The sequence below is a fragment of the Anastrepha ludens genome, chromosome 3 (genome assembly GCF_028408465.1).
Source record: "Anastrepha ludens isolate Willacy chromosome 3, idAnaLude1.1, whole genome shotgun sequence".
In the NCBI taxonomy this organism is placed as follows: domain Eukaryota; kingdom Metazoa; phylum Arthropoda; class Insecta; order Diptera; family Tephritidae; genus Anastrepha; species Anastrepha ludens.
The window spans coordinates 35,277,456-35,302,680 of NC_071499.1; the positions used below are offsets into that span (position 1 = coordinate 35,277,456).

Below are 25,225 nucleotides of genomic sequence, written 5' to 3' on the forward strand. Positions count from 1 at the left end.
TTTGGTAGTTGAAAAATGTACAAAAAAATGCTTCTTAGTTAAACCAATATTTTGGTTAAGCAAATAATTTGGTACTTGAAAAATTAAAAAAAAAATGTTTATAGTTAATCCAATACAAAAAACAAAAGTTTTTTTTTATATTGTAGTTAAACCAATACTTACTTTGGTAGTTGAAAAATCTCAAAAAACAGGATATTTTCGTACATCTAATTGGTGAAGCTAATAAAATGAAAAAAACAATTGGAAGCTAAAAAAATCAAAAAACTATTGCAAAGGATGTTCTTTTCGTTTGTTTATAAAATTTGATACAAATTTTTCGATTTATACAAGGTGGCGCAAAATTAATATACTAGGGATGCCCTTATTTCTAATTTAAGTATTTATACATACTTTATTATACATATAAAATTACAATAAACAATTTTGTTATCTGTATATTAGTAGCAACTTGGTAAAAATTCAGTCGTTCACAGGTTTTTTTGTTTGCGTTTACGAACTTGAAAAAAAAAAAAATTTAAACCAATGCTTTGGTAGTTGAAAAATGAAAAAGTTTTCTTAGTTGAACCAATACTTTGGTATTTAAAAGAAATAAAAAATGTCTTAGTCAAACCAATAAGTTGAAAAATAAAAAAAAAAAAAAAACAAGAAAAAAAAGGAAATATGTTGAAAAATCAAAAAAAAAAAAAAAAATTTGAGTTTTTCAATTTAAAAAAATTTCAATTTTTCAATTTTTTTTTATAGTTAAACCAATACTTACTTTGGTAGTTGAAAAATCACAAATTTTCCGATTTATACAAGGTGGCGCACCCTATCATAAGATTTTTATTTTTTGCAAATAGCGTCGTACGTCAACCATATTTGACACTTATGAAATAGACAGCTGCAGTATACACACAGAGAAGCAATGGAGCGCGTAAAGGTCAAAGTAAATATTTCCATCATTTAAAATTTTTTTTTGGTAAAAACTTATTTTTTAGTAAATTTTATTTTAGTAAAAAAATTATGTTTTAGTAAAAAAATAATTTTTTAGTTTTTAGTAAAAACAAAAAAATTATTTTCTATTTTTAAGTAAAAAAATTATGTTTTAGCAAAAAAATTATTTTTTAGTTTTTAGTAAAAAAAAAAAAAATATTTTTTTACTTTTTAGTGAAACAAATTACTTTTAGTACAAAATTTGTTTTTAGTTAAAAAACTATTTTCTAGCGAAAAATAAAATTGGATGATTAATTTTGCGCCGTCTCCTATTACCAAATATAAGATCAAGCTTTTTTTAAAGCTATTTTTCAGTCTTCTTTTTACCGAAATTGAAAATTTTTATAACCGTAATTTTTTTTCAGTTAAACAACTATTTTTTAGTAAAAAATGTAATTAAAAATAAAATTGGATGATTAATATTAGCAACTATAAGATCAAGCTTTTTTTAAAGTTATTTTGCAGCCTTTTTTTACCGAAATTCAAAATTTTTATAATCGTAATTAATTTTCAGTCAAAAAACTATTTTTTAGTGAAAAATGTAATTAAAAATAAAATTGAATGATTAATTTTGCGCCGCCTCCTATTAGCAACTGTGAGATCAAGTATATTTTAAAGTTGTTTTTCAGCGTTTTTTTTTAATCAAAATTCAAAATTTGGGTAACCGTAATATTAAAAAATAAGTAATATAATTTCTTTCGTTGTTATTTTAGAATTTAAGTATTGATTTATATTTTATTTGCAAGCGCTAATGCCAATTGTAATATTTAAAAATTTACGCTTACGATTATTTTTCACCGGATTGACGTCTTTCGGAAATCAGTAAAAACTTACTAAAAAATATAACTTACTTTCTCGTAATATTTTTGAGCAATATTTGTATGTGTGGACCTGCTCTGCGAAAGGCAGGCTTGCGTGCGCAGTGCAGTTTTCGAGAAAACACTGTTAAAAATAAACAATTTCATCAATATCTTGTGCTTTTCTTCACTTTTAGTAAACTTTTCAACAAATTGTGATTATCTGGTGTTCGCCATGCTAAAGAGCACCGCAAACTATCCAAAAATGAGGAATGTAGGAGAAAATTATTTTTTTGAGTCCTTTCCGCCTTTTCATATCATAGACCAGGTCACATATATGTAAACTCATATATCGCCTTTAACCGCTAAAAGGTATAAGAAAAAAGCTGTATTTTTAACTTTATTTAGTACTATTTTATCTTAGGTGAGTAATGCATGAACTTTCACCTCAATATACCTCTACTTCAGCTTTGAAAATAACTTTCATGCATTTATTGAAAAAATTTATTTATATAAAAATGTGAAATAAAAACCCACCCAAATGAGGACATCCCTAGTATATGTATACTAAAAATTTACAGCCCATGTGCAAACTAACTTAAGCAATAAGGAACTATTTACACTTTAAAATTTAACAAAATTATTGCCTGAATGGTCTATTAGTTCGCGCTTCGAATATTTTATATTTATCATTTTAATTTACGCGCTTTTGACTGTACAGTTTTATAACATAATTTGAACAGATTAAGTAAACAATTTATCAAACAACTACTTTTGTATAAAATAAGCTGCGTAAATTTATCTTAATCGCTTCCAACCTCAAATGTTTATCCATTCAATATTAAGAAATTATAAGAAAAGTGGAATTTGCTGGTGGAATTTGCTGGTTGTATCATTTTATAATCAATTATTATGAGTTGATTTTCTGTTATGCATATCAGGCGTTAACGACTGCAACAATTAAACAATTAACTTCCAAACATTCAAGCCACCATTTCGAGTTTTGTGTCAGTATGCTGCTGCAACGAGTCTGCATAAATTTCTTAATTTTACTATTAACTGTACTCTACTACTACCGTATAACAAATTGCATATGTATGAGTGTGAGTTAAATCTAATTTTTTAATCTATAAGTATTTAAATGCTGCAACAAATACTAAAAAAGCCAGACCAATTAAAATGTAATGATTAAATGCAGGCCAAATGTTGTATTGTAAAGTAGGAAAGTCAAAAGCTCTTGTAAAGTTTGCAAATTCAGAAACAAAATAAAAAATTACTTTTAAAAAATATAAAATCTGTGTTTACTTAATTTTTACACATTCTGAATTTCTTTCGCGGAAGATGGAAGATTGGACCTTTGCACGTTGGTGACGGCGAGTATCGTGGCGATGGAACAATGAGCTGCATGAGCTTTACGACGACATAGACATATACATATACATATATATATATAGATATATATTAGGGCGGGTCGATTTAAAAATCGCCCATTGCTCTGTGAAAATCGTATTTTAGGGATCAAAATAAGAAGCTTTGCCGAAGGAACAATACCTCTAAAACGAATTCTGATGTCCCCCAATTTGAGTCAAACTTTAGGGTAGGAGCAAATTTTAAAAAATCCCACTTTGACCCATTTAGAGTGCTCCAATCGAGTCCAAATGTATGACCGACCCCCACTAACTTTGGACGGCCGATCCACCCATGCCAGTGGCACACCCCCTGGAACTCCCCTGGGGGGTTCCCCATACAATCATTTCAAAATATCACCATTTTTCGCATTTACATGAAAAGATCAGCTAAATGGCTATGTTTTTTCTTTATTTTTATTTATTTATAATAATATTTATTATTTATTTATAATAATATCTTTTTTTTTCTCTTAAGAAATTTATTTAGTCAGAACATATGTAAATGAAAAAATTAACTTATGTGAGTTATAGAAAAGAAACTAAAAAGTTCGACCCAAATTGGGGGACATCAGAATTCGTTTCAGAGGTATTGTTCCTTCGGCAAAGTTTCTTATTTTGATCCCTAGAATATGATTTTCACAGAGCAATGGGCGAATTTTTTGCCTCCCCACAAATCGACCCGGCCTAATATATACATATATATATAATTGGCGCGTACACCCTTTTTTGGGCGTTTGGCCGAGCTAGTCCTCCTATTTGTGGCGTGCGTCTTGGTGTTGTTCCACTAATGGAGGAACCTACAGTTTCAAGCCGACTCCGAACGGTAGATATTTTTATGAGGAGCATGGCAGAAATACACTCGGAGAAAAATGAAAAAAAAAAAAATGTTTTTCTTCATTTTGGTATTTCACCGAGATTCGAACTTACGTTCTCTCTGAATTCCGAATGGTAGGCACGCACCAACCCATTCGGCTACGGCGGCCGCCATAGACATAGCACAGTGAATAAAGATCCAGCGGCTACGTTAACTGGGTTTTGTCGCCCTTGCAGTACCAGCTGGTGGTAGCAGAGGAAGAAGAAGACCTCCTTTGCGTTGGAAAGATCAGGTGGAGAAGGACTTGGTTTCACTTGGTGTTTCGGTAAGCACGAGAAAGAAACAACTAGGGCGTTTTATTAAACTCTTCCAAAATCGAGTAATCGCGGTTATCGCGACAAACAAGAAGAAGAAGAATTTTTTTTTCGCTCACTTTGATTTATTCAACCTCAGGTTAGGTTAGGTTATGGTGGTAGTTGATCTGTACCACCAACTGACTTAAACCTTACAGGTCCATTGTGATACCACTGTGCGACACGGGAACCTCGTTTATTTTTCTTCGTGGAACCATTTTGTGGCTCTTATGAAGCACAGGATTGGTCCCATTCCCACGCCAGACGATTCCATGAGAGAATTGAAAAAGTAGCTACCTAGAAAACATGCTCTGATTTTAGCCAAGACTGGACAATTGAAGAGGAAGTGCTTAACTGTTTCTTGCTCTTCTTCATCTATAAAACTTCTACAAAATGCATAGTCTAAAAACTCCTAGTCTCAATGGATGCCTGCCAAATAGCCAATGAACGGTTTTACAAGCCACGACCTTCGAGATATCCTCTCTTGAAAGGCTAAGCAGTTCTTTTGTCTTTTTCTTATTCATTTGCGGCCACAGTACTCTAGCTGTTACGCATGTGCCTTCATATCTTCATGACCTTTTGGCCTTTGGGATATTGTTGTTCTTGATTATTAGTTTGCTCGTGGCCATAAGTATCCTAATGGTAACTCCTAATCCACAACGCAGTTGAAGAGTAGTACCTTTCGCGTAGTAGCTCTACAATTTCCCTCGATGTTTCTATGCCTCGGAACACAAATAAGGCTGACTTTGAATACGACACTAATATAATTTAGAACTGCTCGTCATTCCGGTGCAACCTTTGATCCTAGAATAGCCGCATTCATTGATTTAATGACCGCCTGGCTATCTGAGAAGATATTCATCGTAGTTTTTGTTACGGCAGGCGTATTTAGATACGTAACCACTTCTTTTGCAGCGAGAACTTCTGCCTGATAAACACTGCATTAGTTGCTTCGAAAATACTCCATAGCCAACTTTATCGTCTTGTTTGGAACCATCTGTACAGAAATTTAAATCCCCTTCTCCATGGCCTTGGTTTCTGCCATTCCTTTCTTGACGGGATGCTTGAGGAGTCTGTCTAAGGTGAGTATAAGAATAGAATATTCTATTGGACCTTACCAGTGCGGCTTCAGGCCTGGTAAGCCTACTATTGACCAGATCTTCACGATACCCCAAATGCTGGAGAAAGCCGATGAACGAAAAACCGACATACCCCACCTCCTTGTCGATTTCAAATCTGCTTTCGATAGCACAAAACAGTAATTACCTCTAAGCCACTATGTCTGACTTTGATATCCCAGCAAAACTTATAGGGTTGTATAAAATAACATTAAGTGCTATGGTAAGCTCCGTCAGGATCGGAAAGGAACTCTCCGAGCCGTGCGATACCTAACGAAGTTTCAGGTAAGACGATTCCCTTTCGTGTGATTTTTTTAACCTTACTCGAAAAAATTATTCGTGTTACTGAGTTGAAGTACTTTGGCTGACGATATTGATGTTGTCAGCCTGAACAGCCTGTTCAGCGTACTCCAGTCTGGAGAAGGAAGCAGAAAAAGTGGATCTTACGGTAAACGAGAGTAAAACAAAGTACCTGTTGTCAACAAACAAAGAGTCCTCGCGTCTTGGACAACACGTAACTGGTGGCAAACGCGAATTTCAAGTGGTGAATGGCTTTGTTTATCTAAGTACCAGTATTAACAGCCAGAACGACACCAGCCTAGAGTTTAAACGAAGGGTAACTCTTGCCAACAGGCCTTACTTTGGGTTTAGTGGGTAACTGAGAATTAGAGGACTCTCTCGAAAAATGAAACAACGCTGTACAAAAGCCTAATCATCCCCATCCTTGTATACAGCGGAGAAGCTTGGACGATGCCGACACTGATGTGAGAGTAGCGGGAACGTTCGAGAGAATAATTCTCCGAAAAATCTTTGTTCCGCTTCGCATAGGCGAGAATGAGTTTCGTATCCGATAGAACAGCGAGCTGTATGAGCTATATTGAGATGTGGACATAGTGAAGTGTATTAAAATACAGGGACTGCACTGGCTTGGCTATGTCTCGAGGATGAACGAAAGTACTCTGACACGGAAGTCCTTCGAGAGAGAGCCCACTGGTGGACGATGTGGAAGAGGAATACTTAATCTACGTTGGGCAGCACTGGCGCCAGCAAGCAGCGAACCAGCATACTGTTGAAACGCCATCTACGTGAGGGACTGCCATCTAAGTAAGTAAGTAAGTAAGTAAGTAAGTAAACACAATATTTTGGAGTGATGAAGCTCACTTTCATGTAATAGCACTTTTTTTTTGAAAATCGTGAGGCAAGCAATTTCTGTTGACGCTGACGGTGTCTCTTATTGGCGCGTGCTGAAGATGTCGCCACGCCGCATACGACCAAAAATACCATGGCGATACTGCGTGATTTCTTCCCTAACAAACTGATAAGCCGTTTCAGTGACATTTCCTGGCCACCTCATCTTATCCTTATGGACTTTTTTCTGTGTGGGTGGGTAGCTCAAAGGTAAAGTCTATGAAACGAAACCAGCGACCATCTCAGCACTCAAAGAAGATATCGTTCGCGAGGTTAATGACATTCCGACATCAGTTTTCCAGCGGGTATCACCAAGTACGGAGGCCAGATTCCAAGAGTGTTTTTCGGAGACACGGTCGATGTCGCGGTCAATATTTGGAGGAAATAATTAAAAAAAGAAAAAAAAAAATCCGCACTGGTCTCTTTTGTAATATGTATGTATTATTGAAATAAACGTTTATCATTAGTCATTTTTTTTTAAATTTAGCTCTCAATTCCTAATTCCGTCACCTGACACATTGTACTTATATTATCTATGGGCTTCTTCTTTTCGCAAAGACTTAGCAAGTGGCGAATAGATGAAGTAACTGGTACAAATGAACATATGACGGTAACGCGGGAAGAGAGCAGCCTTAAATTAATGTGCTGGTAAGGCAGTACGGCCTAATGCGCATACTCGCTAGCGGCGAATCTTACTCGATAACTTTGTTGTTGCTTTCCCATGGAAATTTTTCGTCAAGTTAATCGAGCATAGAGATAGCTAACGAGGAAGTGGCGAATACAAGAAGCCCTATATTATTCATTCAGTGACAATTTGAAAGCAAAAGAATTAAAAATTTTATTAAATTCATTCTATGTTCTGTGCATCGGAAGGAAGAAGGAATAAATCATTACTTCGTAGGTTCTTTTGTGGAATGTAAAAATAAATGCGCTCTAAAAGAAAATGACAGCCATTCAAACCACTGATGATATCAAGAACAAAGTAGAGTGAAATGACACTCTTTCTATTTTGAAATGACTTCAAATTTTTTAACGGACATCGGACAACATACGAAGGAATTGGATCAACAAAATCAACCGATCTGAGAATGAAATGAAGAAAATTCTTTTGAATACGTTCAAGCCTCTTAGTATGGCAAAAGTGGTGCCTCCTCCATATAAAGACAGCATATTCCTACTAACATCGTATAAGTGAGGTAAGCAGTAACTTTAGAGTATATGGATCAGTAAAATCTGAAGCAAAGCGTCGACTAAAGGCAATGTAACACATGGGCTGAAAAGTCCCGGGCCTAACACATAGATGACATTAGTTTTATTGTATTTACCTATTTTTCAGTTAGTACTAACCTTAAAGAGGCAGCTGTTACAAGTTCATGAAATTCATTAGTTCGTAAGTTATTGCGCTAGAGGTGATGCTTTTTTGTTATTTTCAAAACAATGAATCAAAAAGCATTTCGTGTTTTAATTTTACACTGACGGGAACAAATACAGTTGAAGTGAAGCAATGACTTGAAAAGTGTTATGGGAACCCCGCTCTATCAGAAAAAACAGTGAGACGATGGTTTGCTGGAAAATCACAATCAGCGATTGTTCGTGAACTGGAGCACCTTAAAATAAATAAATTTTTTGTTTATCGCACCATTACTCGTTACAATTATACTGGTATCCTCGCGAAACGTGATGGAGGTGGTCATCAAAAGACTGCAACGTCACGTGAAATGGTTCAAAAGTGAAGATGCGACTTGACCGAAATCCCCGACGAAGTGCTAATCAAATGGCGAAAGAACTGAAAATATCTGACCGGAGTCATGCCTTACAAGACCCAAAAGGCGCATGATCTCACATCAAAGCAGCAACAAGTCAGACTTGAGAGAGCGAAGGAGAGACCGAAAGCGGTCAATTACCGAACATTGTGAACATCTTTCTGACGAGGAAATTTTTCAAATTGAGCAATTCGTTAACTCCCAAAAGGATACGGTTTATTTGACCGACCGTTCGAGAATTTGAGTCATCGATTGATCACCAAGAGGCAGCATCCGCCACAGCTAATAGTTTGGGCCGCTGTAACCGGAGATGGGCCCTCCCCAATTATTTTCATCGAGCCTGGCGTCAAAGTAAATGCGAAATATTATCGTTAAAGTATTCTGGAGGTTGCTTTGAAGCCGTGGGCAGACAAACATTTCGGTGGCAGACCACGGACGTTTCAACAGAACTCGGCTCCGTCTCACAAAGCTCAAGTGAACCAAGAATGGCTAAAAACCAACGTTCAGAACTTCGTAACGTCCTCATAATGGCTCTCAAATTCACCAGACGTGAAGACGATGGATTATTCTCTTTGGACCATTTTGGAGAGCAGCGTCTGAACTTAAAGATTCACCAGTCTCGAGGCGCTGAAGAAAGCCATTGCCCACGAGTGGCCCATAGAACCTGCAAGTCACATTCGGGCAGCTTGCGATTAGTCTCTAGACCGTCTCAAGACCATAGTGAAGGCCAAAAGTGGTCATATCGAGCAAAAGTAAATTGATTCTTAATTTTGTATTATTTTCACACATTTTTTACTTTGAATTGACTAAAAGTAATTTTCCAAACATATTTTATGGCCTTTTTAATTTGTTACACTTCGAGTGCCGGACCTGTACTGAGCATTTGACTATGAGGAAGATCTCTTCAAAGTGGGTGCTGCTGGTGAATTGAACTTTGAATTGCTCCCACATTCACCGTATTCGCCAGATTTGGCTCCAGCGACTACTGCCTGTTTCCAGACCTAAACAACTGCTCGTCGGTAAGAAATTTCGCTCGAATGAAGAGGTTATCACTGAAACTGAGGCCTATTTTGAGGGAAAACATAAATCGTTCTGCAAAATTGGTATTGCAATGTTAGAGCGGCGCTGAAATGATTGCGTTGTTCTTGATGGAAATTACGTTCATGAATAAAGCTGATTTTGAGCAAAAAAAAAAAAACAAACGTTTTTTCTTTTTTAGACTCGGGACTTTTCAGCCTATGTGTTATTTGTAGTTCCTGCTGTATCTTGATGAGCTGGCTGTGAATGCTGGCTTGCAGTTGCCGCTTAATGATTTCAGGCGTGATTTTTTATACACATATCCCCCTTTGCTTTTCGCTTTGTTTGTCAAACGAATTCCCTGCAAGCAAAGATGCATTCTCTTGGTACAGTTTATTTTTGGTAAAATGTATTTTTAGAATTGATATATGTAGGTGCAAAACATATATACCATATATACTTAAAATTATACCTACATTTACCTTACTTTACTTTGTTACCCATCGACAAGTAACTCGAATTGGCGCTACAAATATATATAAATATGGAGATTCAAATCTGAAGAATAACTTCTTTGTCAAGCAGCCTTCTGTTTTTATTGTATTTTTTCTTGAAATTTTATTTAGTGTTCGAGCGGCAATAAACAAACCATAAAATTCTGGTTTCTTTCTTTATGTACATTTTTTTATTTATTTTTTTAAGGAGCTGAACAACCTAGAAACCGGAAATAAGGTATTAGTTCAAAATCTGGCTGATTTTTATTTCTATTAAAAAGTACAGATCCCACCCGTCGAAATTTTACTAATATATTATTTTATTATTAAATTAGATAATGGATTACTCTTAGTCCCCAGACCCTTTACCTCCCTCAAGTTTCTTTGAGAACTGCCTACCGAGCCTTATGGCCAAAATGGTGCCAGACGATAGCAGGTGCTGTCCTTTGAAAGATCGCCCAATATGACAGCACTTAAGTCAACCGCGCTTGGTCGAGTAAGGAGCGCGTTTGAAGGATACGGTGCTAAAGAATAGTCTTTCCTTGCCGTGTAATGGTTTAAGTTCATCGACGCATCCTTGTCTTCTTAGTTCTCGTCGAGAATTGTAAAAAATAATCGTTGAAAAATGGTCACGACCTAATTTTACTTTTTGGCAGAGATGAATATAAAAAACGTTCTGAGTGCGTTTATAGTAACATGGTATGGCGACACTAGAAGTGCTCATGGCCGGTGTTTATTTTGAATAAAATAAAATTTTTTTTAGGAAATTATTGCCATTTCTCTTTATTATGATAATATTGGTATGGCTCAATTATGCATGAAACAAAATATCGGCCAAATAGCCGCCGCGGCCTTGGCGGCACACCTCCATCCGATGGTCCAAATTTTCGATGACGCTGAGGCATAATTCAGGTTCTATGCCGTTAATGTGCCGAATTATTTCATCCTTTAGCTCTTGAATTATTGCTGGCTTATCGACGTGCACCTTTTCTTTTAAATAACCTCAAAGAAAGAAGTCCAACGGTGTGTTTGGCGTTTAGGTGGAGTTCACATTCAACATCGGCCCTTGAAATTTAACCACCCTTTATAAATTGCAGCAATCTTAGCATTAGGGTGGCTTAAACTGTATGGTACCTTCGGTTTCTACTGATAATTCTAAGAGAAAGTGTTGAAGAAACCATGGATCACAAAAGAGATTGTGGTCTATGCATTCACAAAATTTTAAGAAAAGGTGAATACATTGAATTTGATATTTATTGATCTAAAGTGTGGACCACCACTCCGCGAAATTTCATTATTTTTTTATTCGTCGCTAGATGCCTCCCCTGGACCATTAAAACAAATTTTCATTAGCATAGGCCGTAATTTTTTAGTCGCTGCCTTCGATATCTTTAAGCAGACTGTCGTCTGAGATTCCATGCAATAAAGGCAATATAACTTCCCTTTTAGGTATGTTTCTTTCTGAAAATTTTCGGACAGATGTGTCACATAGCTTTTACTACCCGCGAGTAGAGCAAATTCTTAACAGATGAAATCAGTGTTTTGTGATCGCCCAATTGACAGCGCAATAATGCGTGAAATGATTACGTATTACTTCGTTATTTGATAGGTTCTTCCGATCAATCGTTGTTCAGACGACAACGAAGTAACAAGAGCAATGGCTGTGTTGATTTTTCTGTATATTACCAACACATTCTCAGTTTTTTCCTGCCTCTGTCATGTTAGAAAATGAGCTTATTCCTACGAATTCGATGAGAACCAATTAGCTGTGAGATTTCGTGAGTTTTATTTGCTATTGAAGGCGCACTCAATGACCAGAAGGCATTGAATTTAGTATTTATGGCAAGATTGATTCCGACCCTCGAATGCCGTTATCGGAGTCCAACTACCACTAATCGCAGACGAAGATCTCCAACTTCCCCGAGAGTGTCACGTAACCTTGGCACAATTACGTTCTGGACACTCCTACTTATCCAGAATCGACCCCGACATACTACACATATGTCCGGCATGTGAAGGCACCCCGCACGACACTAACCACCTTTTCACAACAACAACCACAACAACAACCAGAAGACACTTATTGGGCGTCTAATATACACTGGCGGCCGCCGTAGCCGAATGGGTTGGTGCGTGATTACCATTCGGAATTCACAACAACAACCAGAAGACACTTATATGGGCGTCTAATATACACTGGCGACCGCCGTAGCCGAATGGGTTGGTGCGTGATTACCATTCGGAATTCACAGAGAGAACGTTGGTTCGAATCTCGGTGAAACTCCAAAATTGAGAAAAAAAATTTTCTAATAGCGGTCGCCCCTTGGCAGGTAATGGCAAACCTCCGAGTGTATTTCTGCCATGAAAAAGCTTCTCATAAAAATATCTGCCGTTCGGAGTCGGCTTGAAACTGTAGGTCCAAACACCCGCGCCAATTATATATATATATATATATATATTGTATATATATATGCATATAAAATATACATTTCGTGGTTTTTAATAAGAAAGAAGATGGACCATAGCCGAATGGTTTTGGGCACCACTACCATTTGGTGAGCGGCTGAGTTTCAGTAGGCAATGAAGGCCTTTGACTGTATTCCTGCCATGAAAAAACTTATCATAAAAAGCCATCTGCCAGTCAGAGGCGACTTAAAACCTTAGTCATTTTTAGTTTTGAATAACTTCTTTACTAAATAAAAAAAATATTAGCTTAAGTGATGGAAATCTCTATTTTGACATTATACATTTGCTAATTTGTAAATCATCCGATAGGGTGATTAATTTTGCGCCACCTTGAACAACTGACATTTAATACTGTAGCTTACTAAGAATCGTTTGAAAAAATTAATTGCGGCGCAAAAATATTTAAAACTCATACGAAAACGAACTTCTCTAAAAAGTGTTTGTTTGTTGCTGGCACTAGCAGGCATTTGAGGGTTAAACAAGGCAACACAAATATGAGCTTTGTTACTCTCATATTCTTAAAATATATTTATATCAATTACTCCAAACATGTTGCACTACATGCAAACCTTTTTGTTTGTATGAGCTCCACTCGAACATGTTTGAAGTGACTCCAATCGGCGCATTCAAGTTCGAGTTCACTGTGGAGCCACTTTGTCTTGTTTTGTTAATACGCCGCGTATTCTCAATGCGAACGGTTCGTTTGTTAAGCTGCAACGTCCGTAGACGACGAAAACGGTACGAAGTATGAAATTAGTAAAAAAAAATATGTAAATAAATAAAAAAAAATATTAATCAATTGTTTTTAAAAAAAATTTAAATGCGAATCAAATGACTTCTGAATTATTGGGAAGAATGTGAGTAAAAGCAGAAAAAAGCTGCGGTGTGAAGTGCCAACAAATGCGTAATTTTATTGTAATTTGTACGGAAATGAAAGTAATTCAAAAATTTTTAAATAGCAATAAGTGATGAAAGAAAAAAAATGTTGTGATGTGAAGAAAAATTAAAAAAATTGAACTAAGAGAAAATGTGTTAAACAGTGAAAGAAACAGCGAAAGTCGCAAAAATAAACAGCTGCAACAAAAATGGGGAAGAAGGCGAGCTTTTGAGGTCTTGGGAGTGTTTCAGTATTCGCGTGTGTTTTATTGACAATAATCCAAAAATAATTGTGATGTGGAAAATACAAATTTTATGAATATAAATAAATAATATTAGTTTTAATAAAATTTTCCAAAGGAGTATCCAAGTACATCGTTTAGAAATATTAACAAAACTTACAATAAAAAAGAAAAAAAATGTTTCTTCATGTAACGAAAGAACAAAAAACGTACTAATTAAAAACTAGTAATTGAAAAATCGCGAATTGAAAGAAATAAGGTTAAAAGTTCCGTTTTTTTTTTTTTTGGATTTTTAAACACCAATAAACAAACCTCTCGTTGTTGCTGGGTGGCTGCTCTTAAACTGTTATTACCTTTTCGGCTTCTAGCCATTTCAGTCAAAGCCAATTTTACCTAATTCGCCTCTAATTATTTGGTAACAAAAACCGAAGCAATGCTCACAGCAACACTACCAACAACAATACAACATCGGTTCATTGCTGACACCAGCAACTGTGTTGTTCACAGTTCGTTGCCGACGTATATTGCCACCACTGAAGCGCACTTGAAGTGCAACAACAACAACAACAACGTTGATGTATTACAACTTTTGTTGCTATTTCTAATACATCCATATGCGCATACTAATTCGCGGGCATGCGAACCAAAAGTATCTCATGATAATCACTATACAATACTTTTCTGACAGTCGCTTGTTGCCTGTCGCACTACACCGCCTTATTTGCAATCATTGAAAATTCTACACAAAATAGTGATGATATTGGCTTAATTGCAATTGTTTGTGTTGTTGTTCGTGTTGTTATTACCATTTGTGTTGCATGTATGCCGGCAGATACTAAACGTCAGAGCCACGCCACTGCGCCACCACACATTAGACAACACGTCACAGTCACGTCACACAAAACACATCAGCCACAGGCAAACAACAAATACCAAAAAAACACAGCAGTGTTGAATAAAAGTATAACATCGGCAACAGTTGTTAGCTGATTTTTGTTATTAGCGCAGCAAAAATTAAAACAAGAAAAAAGTTACAACTAGCGAGTGTTGAGGTGCGCAACTAAATACATTCACAGACATACTTAAATAGGCTTATATGTAGTTATTTATGGGCGTATGTATGTATGCATAACGCATACTCTCAAAGCCAGGCTGTTGTGCTTACAGGTGGTTTTTTCTGTGATGAGTACACAGCAGGAACAATAAAAACAACACAGAAAGAGATAGCGGTGAAGAGTGCAAAGTGCACGAGTACAAATGTGTGGAATATTTATGTATGTACAAATAAAATGCCTCACAGAAATGTAGACCAAAAAATGAATTAAATTAGCGGGAATAGAATAAAATAAAATAAAATAAAATAAAATAAAATAAAATAAAATAAAATAAAATAAAATAAAATAAAATAAAATAAAATAAAATAAAATAAAATAAAATAAAATGCAATAAAATAATATTGCATAATATAACACAACACAAAGAAGCATAACACAATGTAAAATAATAAAAATATTTATTAAGTAGCGTGACATTAAATAAAATTAAAAATATGACAAACATAGCTTAACGTAACAAAACATAACATAACATAAAATAATTCAAAATATAAAATAAAATTTTATTAAAACAAATTAGAAAATTAAAATAAACAAGATATATTTAATACAAAATAAAATTAGTTAAAAATATTCAAAAATTATTATAAACTAAAACAGAAAATAAGATAGAACAAAACAAAATAACAAAAAATTCAACTCAGTTAAACTTAAAAAAAATGTAAGCAAAAAATTAAGAAAATAAATAAAATTGTAGTTAAGATAACGTAACTTAACACAAGAAAACATAACATAATGTAATGTAATATAATATAACATAACAGAATATAACTTAACCAAATACAATAAATTAAAAGAAGTGTAAATACAATCAAATAAAAATACAACAATTAGAATAACAATAAATATAAAAATTTAACTTAATACAAAAAATTAAGCAAAATTAAACTATTATATATTAATTAAAAAAAATTTTTACAAAGTAACAAAAAATACAACCAAATCATATTTGAAACAAAATAAAATAAAATTAATTTAAACTAAAAACTAAACTAACTTAAACGCAAATTTAGTTAAGTTAAATCCTCTTCGTCCTATCGTTTTCCTTCACCTCTTTCTTCCCCCCTTATAATGGTATCACAAAGGATGAACCAAACTTCTTTCGTCTAAGTGGGCCCACTTTCTGGGCAACCATTACAACCTAACATAACCCAGTTAAGTTAAATAAGTTAAAAAATATTAAAAGTACTATAAACCAAAACAAAAGATAAGATAAAACAAACTAAACTAACATAAAAGTAAATTTAATTTTCTTAAATTAATTTTAATTAAACAAATTTAAAAACTTGCAGTTAAAATAACGTAACTAAATATAACATATCTAAACCAAATAAATTTGAGTACAATAAAATAACACAACACAGCACAACATACCCAAACTACACTAAGTTATATCAAATTAGATTGAAAAAAATGTAATTAAATTAAATAAGCTAAAAACTATTTAAAGTTATCAAAAGCAAAAACAAAAAAAAAAAATAATAATAATAAATAAATAAATAGTAAATAAATGTATTAATATACATAATACATTTCAAGAAATTAAATTAAATAAAAAAAGCAAAAAATCAAAAATTCAAAAATAAAATAAAATAATAATTAAAAAAATAGTAAAACTTAAACTGCACTAAATTTAAATATATTCTAATTTTTTTATTAAGTCAGAACAATATTATAATAAGCCAAACCAAAAAAATATTAATTAAAAATTAAATTAAAAAAACAAAAAATCACAGAAATTCAAAAATTAAGTAAAATAATAATTAAAAAAATATTAAAATTAAACGAATTTAAATTTAAATAAATTCTAATTTTTTTATTAAGCCAAAACAATATTAAAATAAGCCAAAACAAAAAAAAAAATATAAAAAATTAAGTTTAAAAAAAAGTTTCAGGAATACAAAAATTCAGTAAAATAATAATTAAAAAAAGTATATTAGTAAAATTAAACTACTTTAAATTTAAATAAATTTTAGTTTATTTATTAAGCCAAAACAAAGAAATAAATAAATAAAAATTTAATTAAAAAAAAAACAAAAATCTCAGAAATTCAAAAATGAAAGAAAATAATAATTAAAAAACTAGTAAAATTAAACTGCTTAAAATTAAATAAATTGTAATTTATTTATTAAGCCAAAACAAAAAAATAAATAAATAAAACATTAAATTACAAAAAACCAAAAATCTCAGTAATTCAAAAATTAAGTAAAATAATAAGTAAGAAAAATAGTAAAATTAAACTACTTTAAATTTAAATAAATTCTAGTTTATTTATTAAGCTAAAACAATATTATATATATTATAATAAGCCAAAACAAAGAAATAAATAAATAAAATTTTAATAAAAAAAACAAAAATCTCAGAAATTGAAAAATGAAATAAAATAATAATTAAAAAAAAGTATTAAAATTAAACTGCTCTAAATTTAAATAAATTCTAATTTACTTATTAAGCTAAAACAATATTATATTAAGCCAAAAAAAAAAAAATAATAAATCTCAGAAATTCAAGAATGAAATAAAATAATAATTAAAAAAAAGTAGTAAAATTAAACTGCTCTAAATTTAAATAAATTCTAATTTACTTATTAAGCCAAAACAATATTACAATAAGCCCAAACAAAAAAATAAATAAATAAAAAACTAAATTAAAAAAACCAAAAATCTCAGAAATTCAAAAATGAAGTAAAACAATAATTAAGAAAAAAATAGTAAAAATTAAACTACTTTAAATTTCAATAAATTTTAATTTTTTTTTATTAAGTGAGAACTTTATTATAATAAGTCAAAACAAAAAAAATTAATAATAAATTAAATTTAATAAAAATCTGAGAAATTCAATAATGAAATAAAATAATATATATAAAAATAATAAAATTTTACTGCACTAAATTTAATTAAATTCTGTCAAATGAAACTAAGGGAACTCAGAACATTACCCACAGGTAGTTAAGGATGTAAAAAATTATTTTAACTTAAATTGCAGAAAAAATCCCTTTATAATAAATTAGCAAATCAAAACATTCAAGTGCATGTGAATAGAAAAAAAAAAAAAAAAAAATAAAAACTATCGCTACTTCAATAGGTATACATACTTACTTATGCTGCCTCTCTCTTGTTTCTAATTATCTAACACAGCAAATTTTACTACAAATTAGCATAACCGGTTTACAAGTGAACTAACTACGAATTACCACAAAGTAAAGTAACAAAAGAAAATCGAATATTAGTTGTGGATTTCACACATTTCAAGTAGCGAAAAACTGCATGCGAAAAAACCCATATCTACACAAACCAACAGCAAACGTAGAGAAGGATTTTTAGTGGGACTAGCCGCAAAAATGTCACATTTCAGAGATAATTCTTGGGTGAGTACTCATATTACGCGGTTTATGTGTTTTATTTATTTCACGTTCTTCATATTCTTCTTTTTCTTCGTTTATTTGTGTTTTATAGTTTTGTTTTATACATATCTACACTTTTTGTGCAATCATGATTTCATAAAGAAAAAAAATATTTCCATGTTTTTCTGTTTTTTACAAACATAGGTACATACATAACTTTTTTCGAGTTCGTTTTGTTTTTAACCCATTTATATTTTAAATGTTTGCTATTAAAATTGCATCGAATGCAATTTCGATTGCAAATTAGACTGCATAAATATTATCCATCCAAATGGCAGCAAACCACTTTTGATTTGCTATTTTACACTCAAGCGGCAATAATGTTTGGTTTCGCCTATTTTAGTTGCTGATAAGCTTTTGGTTTTTTGTGTAGGTATTTAAAGCTGCCATTGTTTCCATACAGAATTTTTTGGTTGTGTTTTGTTTTTGTTTCGTGAATGGTTTTTGTTTCATGAAATATATTTTATAGCTGTTTTTTTATGTATTGCATTTTGCTTTTGGTTAGTCAATCACTCACTTGCTTTGATTCTGTGTTCTTTATTGTTTCTGCCGATGACGAGGCGAGGCCAATTTGAACGCATTTAGTTATTGGTTTAGTTATTTCGGTATATGATTAGCTCAATTTTATTCTACTTATAATTTGAATTTTTCAATTCTATTAGTTTGCGACTGTCATTTATGACATATTTTTTTGTTACATTTGCTGCTTTTTTAATTTAAACTGTTTTTGTTTTTTTACTTTGGCTCATTTTCAAATATACATTTTGGGTAATATTTTATTCTAACCAATAAAGTCAACCTGACTAAACGATCGATAAACTATTTCTAAATTTAAGATATCCTTTAAGTTAATTAATTTCCTCATCTGGCTGACAAAGATAAATTCGCTAGTTGTGGAGCTACAACAACACCTGAAAAGAAATTTACTTTTTGTTCCAAGGCTGATATGGTTTCTGTTAGCAAAACCAGCTAAGCTTTATTTACATCGCCTTAATGAAATTCGTCTTATTATGAGATAAAATTTTAAGGTTCACATTAACTAATCTTTAAATTTATCAGCTCAAGAGTTTTAAAAGCTTTGGAGAGAATAAAACTTGGTTAAGCGATATAAAAATGACAATGAGCTGTTCGATTTTTGTAGCGAACATATCAATACCACTGAAAAATTTTTTTTTTGTCAATGGTTTTATTAGTCGATGTTAATAAAGAGTGATTTTTTAAGAGCCATAGGAAAGTTTTTCACAAAAACATACGCAAAATTCAGAAAAATGCATGAAATTTTTATTTAAATCGATAGTCCATATAATTTAATGTTTGAAGATTATTTCATGCAAATGTTGACCGCGACTGCACTTCAAATGGTCCATCCGCTTAGTCCAATTTTGGTATACTCTTTCCAATATTTCGGCCGGTATCTCACATATTAATGTTTTATGATGTATTCCAATGCGTTAATTGAAGCAGACTTGTCTGAATAGACATGAGCTTTAACATAGCCCCATAAAAATAATCTAAAGGCGTTATATCGCACGATCTGGGTGGCCAATTGACAGGTCCCGAACGTGAAATAAAATGTTCACCAAACTCACCTCTCAACAAGTCCATTGTTACGCGTGCTGTGTGGCATGTGGCACCGTCTTGCTGAAACCACATGTCATGCAAGTCCAGCTCTTGCATTTTGGGCAAAAAAAAGTTGGATATCTTTTCACGGTAGCGCTCACCATTCACAGTTACGTTACGATTCGCAGCATCTTTGAAGAAGTACGGTCCAATGATACCTCCAGCCCATAAACCGCACCAAACTGTGACCTTTTCTGGATACATTGGTAGCTCTTGCAATTCTTCAGGCTGATCTTCACTCCAAAATCGACAATTCTGCTTATTTACGTACCCATTGATCCAAAAACGAGCTTCGTCGCTGAACACAATTTTTCGATAAAAAAGTGGATCTTAAACTTGCTTAACAGAACACGCATTTTTATAATAAAATTCAATGATTTGCAAGCGTTGTTTGTTTTTAAGACGATTCATGGTTAAATTATAGACCAAACTGCAGATGTTTGACAGTGAAACAAAACACGAAACGTGCGTCAGCTGTTTAAAAAGATAATAGCCAAAAAATCACCTGTTATATGTACTATGACCTTATAAATTCAATGGCGTCCTCGATATTGCGACATTAGCTTCAGTTTTCGTGATAAAGCTATGTGAAAATTTCCTTTGTTTCGATAAATAAAGATATATACAATAAAATAGTTAGCATAACATAACATAACATAACATAACATTGAGATGGCCAAACAAATTTTTTTTGCTTCCCTAATGCTATGTTTAGGTAGTAAATTTGTTCTATGATCAAAAAAATGAAACACCTATTTTTTTAATTAGTTTTTAATAGGTCTATGAATAAGTTCGTTACGGTTTTACAACAGATGGCGTAACTTGATTATTATTCCATCGATCCACATTTCCAAACATTCATTGGAGAGCTACTGTCGTAAGGCACAAACGTCAGTATAAGTTTTTTATTTGAAGCGTAAACAACAATATTTTTACCACACTTGAAAATGTCGAATTTCGTGCCAAATAATGTGTTTTTGCGGGGAATTCTTCTTCATTATTTTAATATGAAGAAAAAAGCAGCCGAAAGTCATCGTATCTTGGTGGAAGTTTATGGTGAGCATGCTCTATCTGAGCGAACGTGCCAGAAGTGGTTTGCACGCTTTAAAAGTGGTGATTTTGGCTTGGAAGACGAAGAACGCGAGGGTGCGCCGCCAAAGTTCATGGATACCGAATTGGAGGAATTGCTCGATCAAGATCCGGCTCAAACGCAAGAAGAGGTTGCAAAAACTTTGGGAGTTGATCAATCAACCATTTCCAAACGTTTAAAAGCCATGGGAATGATCCGAAAGGTAGGCCATTGGGTGCCGTATGAATTGAAGCCAAGAGACGTTGAACGCCGTTTTATGGCATGCGAACAACTGCTTCAACGGCACAAAAGAAAGGGTTTTTTGCATCGAATTGTGACTGGCGATGAAAAGTGGGTCCATTACGACAATCCAAAACGTCGGGCAACGTATGGATACCCTGGCCATGCTTCAACATCGACGTCGGCGCAGAATATTCATGGCCTGAAGGTTATGCTGTGTATCTGGTGGGACCAGCTGGGTGTTGTGTATTATGAGCTACTGAAACCGAATGAAACGATTACGGGGGATGTCTACCGACGACAATTGATGCGTTTGAGCCGAGCACTGCGAGAAAAACGGCCGCAATACGCCGATAGACACGACAAAGTTATTTTGCAACATGACAATGCTCGGCCACATGTTGCACAAGTGGTCAAAACATACTTAGAAACGCTCAAATGGGATGTCCTACCCCACCCGCCGTATAGTCCAGACCTTGCGCCATCCGATTACTATCTCTTCCGATCGATGCAACATGGCCTGGCTGACCAGCACTTCCGTAATTACGATGAAGTCAAAAAATGGATCGATTCGTGGATTGCGGCAAAACCGACCGAATTTTTCACAAAGGGAATCCGTGAATTGCCAGAAAGATGGGAAAAAGTAGTAGTAAGCGATGGACAATATTTTGAATATTAAATTTGTAACCATTTTACGTCAATAAAGTTTCAAATTTCGAAAAAAACCGCACGAACTTATTCATAGTCCTATTATTTATTGTTTTCCTGCCAACGCTTTGAAAATTACAATGGAATTTCCATTTTATAGGGAACCTACAAAAAATTGTTTTAAGTATTCTTTTTTTAATAAGTCAAAGAATACCATTTTTCGGTACTAGTGAAGGAAAATTATTATAAAAGAGTAGATTAAAAGAATAACGATCTGTAAACATTTTATACCAAATTTACGGAAAGAGTGTATTTCAAATATTAAATAACAAAAAAATACCTATATAATAATCATATCAGAAATTTAGAGGATAGCATCAAGAAAAAAAATTTTTTTTTTTCTTTTTGTGGAGCCATGGTAATGTTCGTATTTATCTCAATTCCGGTATGCTGTTACGCCCTGGTGCACTACTGCACACGGGGATAACAACCAATGATGAATTGATTGTAATTCTATAAGTGAAAGAAAAATAAATAAAAAAGAAGCAGAGGTTTATATTATGCATTTAAAAGGCATTCACATGCATACATGATCAGATGTATCGGTTCTTCAACCAAATCCGTTTAAATTAATTAACCTGCATCTCAACCTTACTGCTGTTATATCTTTCAATGTGTGTTTAGTGCAAAATCACTTGTACAAATTTGCCGCTACTCACGTTTTCTTGCTGCCGCGAGCATAAATCGAACAAATAAAAAATAAAAAATTACTGACCGCCTCTGGGCAGCAATTAAAATTCATAAACAACCGGCAATTGCTCTTGCTCTGTGCGATCTGAGCTGCGCTGCGAAAAACTATTTCTTTTTTTGCTTAAAAATGCTGGATATGAAACTATGTTTTAATTATATTTTTTTTATTTTTATTTTTACTTTTTTTAAATAGACATGTGCTTGAACAATTATTATCGCACAAAAATCACCACGAAATACCAACAAACAGCGAATTGTCGCAGCACGGCGCCTTGCTCCACAGAAGTGACCGATAGCCAGTGGCGAAGAACGATCAGTGATCCAAAGCACTCAACAGCGAGCGCTGCGCGACAGCCAATGTCTTTATTGTTCGTATGATATGCGGCCATTAGAGCAGGGCTATTGAACTAGCGGCAACTTTCAAACTACACACATAACTACCTGTTGTTGGGGTATAAATGTATGTACAAGCGCAGCCGCGGGAAATGTTAGCGCTACCTAAAATTATATTCATTACCAACGATAAGTTTCTAATAGAGCAACATTTGTTTTTTGTTTTTTTTGGTATTTCAACTCACTTTTACTCAGTGCTTAATTACTATTTTTTCTCTTCATTTGTCTCATTTTTAAAGCGAACACTGAATAATAACAAAAATGCCAAAAGTGCTGGAAAAATTTGACTATGTAGAACACGACCCACATACAGTGTTGTAGAGAGCATAGACTCCTTTTATTTTTGTTGAGTTATAAATAGATGTAAATTCTTTCGAAAAATATTTAGAGTAATTTTTTGCCTCAAATGTGGTGATTAAATTATTGTTAAATGTAAACAAATTTAAAAAATTGCATTTCGCCATGAAAGAAAAACGTTTTGCGTCTGTAGAGGCCATCCAAAAGGCTTGTACCGACATCCTGAAGGACATTCCGGTCAATGACCTGAAACAGTCTTTCGAAAAGCTTTTAGATCACGCAAAACAGTGTATCGAGGCCAAAGGGGACTATTTTGAATAAATAAACTCGAAGTTATCAGAACAAAGCTTCGGCCGTTTCTATTTTGGCTTAGTCTTGTTTATTTTGGACTTCACCTTGGAGAGTAATTTCTTGCCCCAAGTGTGGTGTTTAATAAGTTATTATTAAATGTAGATTTTGCCTTGAAATTCCTATACAAAACCTGAGGAAAATTTCTTTTATAATAATATGTCTCGAGCTGTTATCGGTTCTCTCGCGTCGAAAAGTGTTTGGATCAATTAGAGACAACTATAATATTGAGTTGAAAAAGTTACGAATTATTTAAAAAATAATACCTGATATTATGTGAAGTATGTGCCATTGGAAGCTACAACTTTACTCCATCTTGCAGGCAGCATACGGCATGCTGCATTCCTCTGACGAAAAATTCGAGTTCTTTTGACTTGATCCATTCATTGACCCGTTTGCGATGCTCTTGTAAGAAGTGAACTGCTCTCCAATAAGGGCTGACTGCATTGATCGGAACAGATGGTAATCCGAAGGTGCAATGTCTGGGGAATACGACGGGTGGGACAAGATTTCCCAATTCAGTCCCTCCAAATATATCTGGGCCGATTTGGCAACGTGCGACTGGCGTTGTCATGCAGCAAAATCAGTTTGCCATGTTTATCGCCCCATTTCGGACGCTTTTCTTTGAGAGCTCGATTGAAACGCATTAGCTGCAGTCGGTAACGATCATTAGTGATGGTTTCAGATGGTTTAAGGAGTTGAAGCATGAATATTTTTTTTCGCTGTCGATGGACCTGGTTCAACTGGCATGCTCCAACATTTTCGTCTCTTAGGTTATCATAATAGGTAAATTCATCGCCAGTGACGATGCGATTCAGAAAAACTTTTCTTTTCTGCCGTTCAAGAAGCACCTCACACGTCACTAAACGTCTAGCGATATTCCTCTCCTTCCGTTGATGTGACACCCAGTTACCTGCTTTCTGGACCATTCCCATCGCGTGCAAACGTTTACCGACTGTCGATCTGTCAACATCCAACTCTTTAGACCTTTAGACATATCAACAAGGGTTCGACATTCGTCTTCATCCAATAGATGTTGTAGTTGAGTCCCTTCGAATTTTTTCGGTGGTGCTCTTTCGCGATCTTTATCACTCACGTCGAAATTGCCACTTTGGAAGCGTCGAAACCACTCTTCCAAGTTGTATTTGGCGGAGCGTGATTACCGTAAATATTGATCAATATAAGACACGTTTCAGCTGCACTTTTGTTTTAAAACGTAATAATGAAGCATGACTTCCCGCGAATGCTGTCTTTTCGGGACGAACGTAGACATTTTTAACGTCAGATAAAAAAGGATCTTTACGCTTCAAACGAATGTCAACTACTGCGATCGAGACTTTACATATACATCTTCAAATCACCAGTATTTTACTAGAGCGAACACAAAAAAAGTATCAGCAGCGGCATCTCACTTACGAGAGCGCAAACTTATACCCATACCTAATACATAAAAGGTGGGACAAATTTCAATTTCATGCGATGTTGAGTAATTTCAGCAGTGCTTCGTTGATATACGAGGCAAAGAGATAATTAAAGCCTTTTTTTCAAATGAATGATTTGTACGAAAAACTAATTCAAATAAATATTAGTAGCTTATGCATTAGGATAGCCAAAAAAAATGTTTTTTTCTTGATGCCAGACACCTGTTCTTTTAGTTTTATTTAGTATTTACACGTGTCGCAAAAGCTTTAAAAATTAAAATTAGATTTCCATGGGGAAAATGCACTTTTGCGTAAATTTTGTACAAAATGTTTGCAGATTGTAGCTATTTATATCCTCGTTTAATTTCTCTTCAAAAGTGTCTAAAATATTAAAAAATTACTCAAAAATTCG

At 33.8% G+C, this 25,225-nt stretch overlaps 1 protein-coding gene across 2 annotated transcripts in view; it reads left to right on the forward strand.

The window, feature by feature from the left end:
• The first annotated feature begins 13,070 nt into the window (after positions 1-13,070).
• The window catches only part of LOC128857408 (F-BAR and double SH3 domains protein 2), a 190,568-nt gene continuing 178,413 nt past the window's right edge, over positions 13,071-25,225 (forward strand). Inside the window, exons 1-2 of one of the 2 annotated variants that reach the window (XM_054093162.1) lie at positions 13,071-13,248; positions 17,762-17,991. In XM_054093162.1, the coding sequence (XP_053949137.1) occupies positions 17,965-17,991 (27 nt within the window). In that variant the 5' untranslated portion in view covers positions 13,071-13,248; positions 17,762-17,964. Of the gene's footprint in view, positions 13,249-17,761; positions 17,992-25,225 lie in introns of those variants that run through there. The other variant, XM_054093163.1, reaches the window with a different exon arrangement.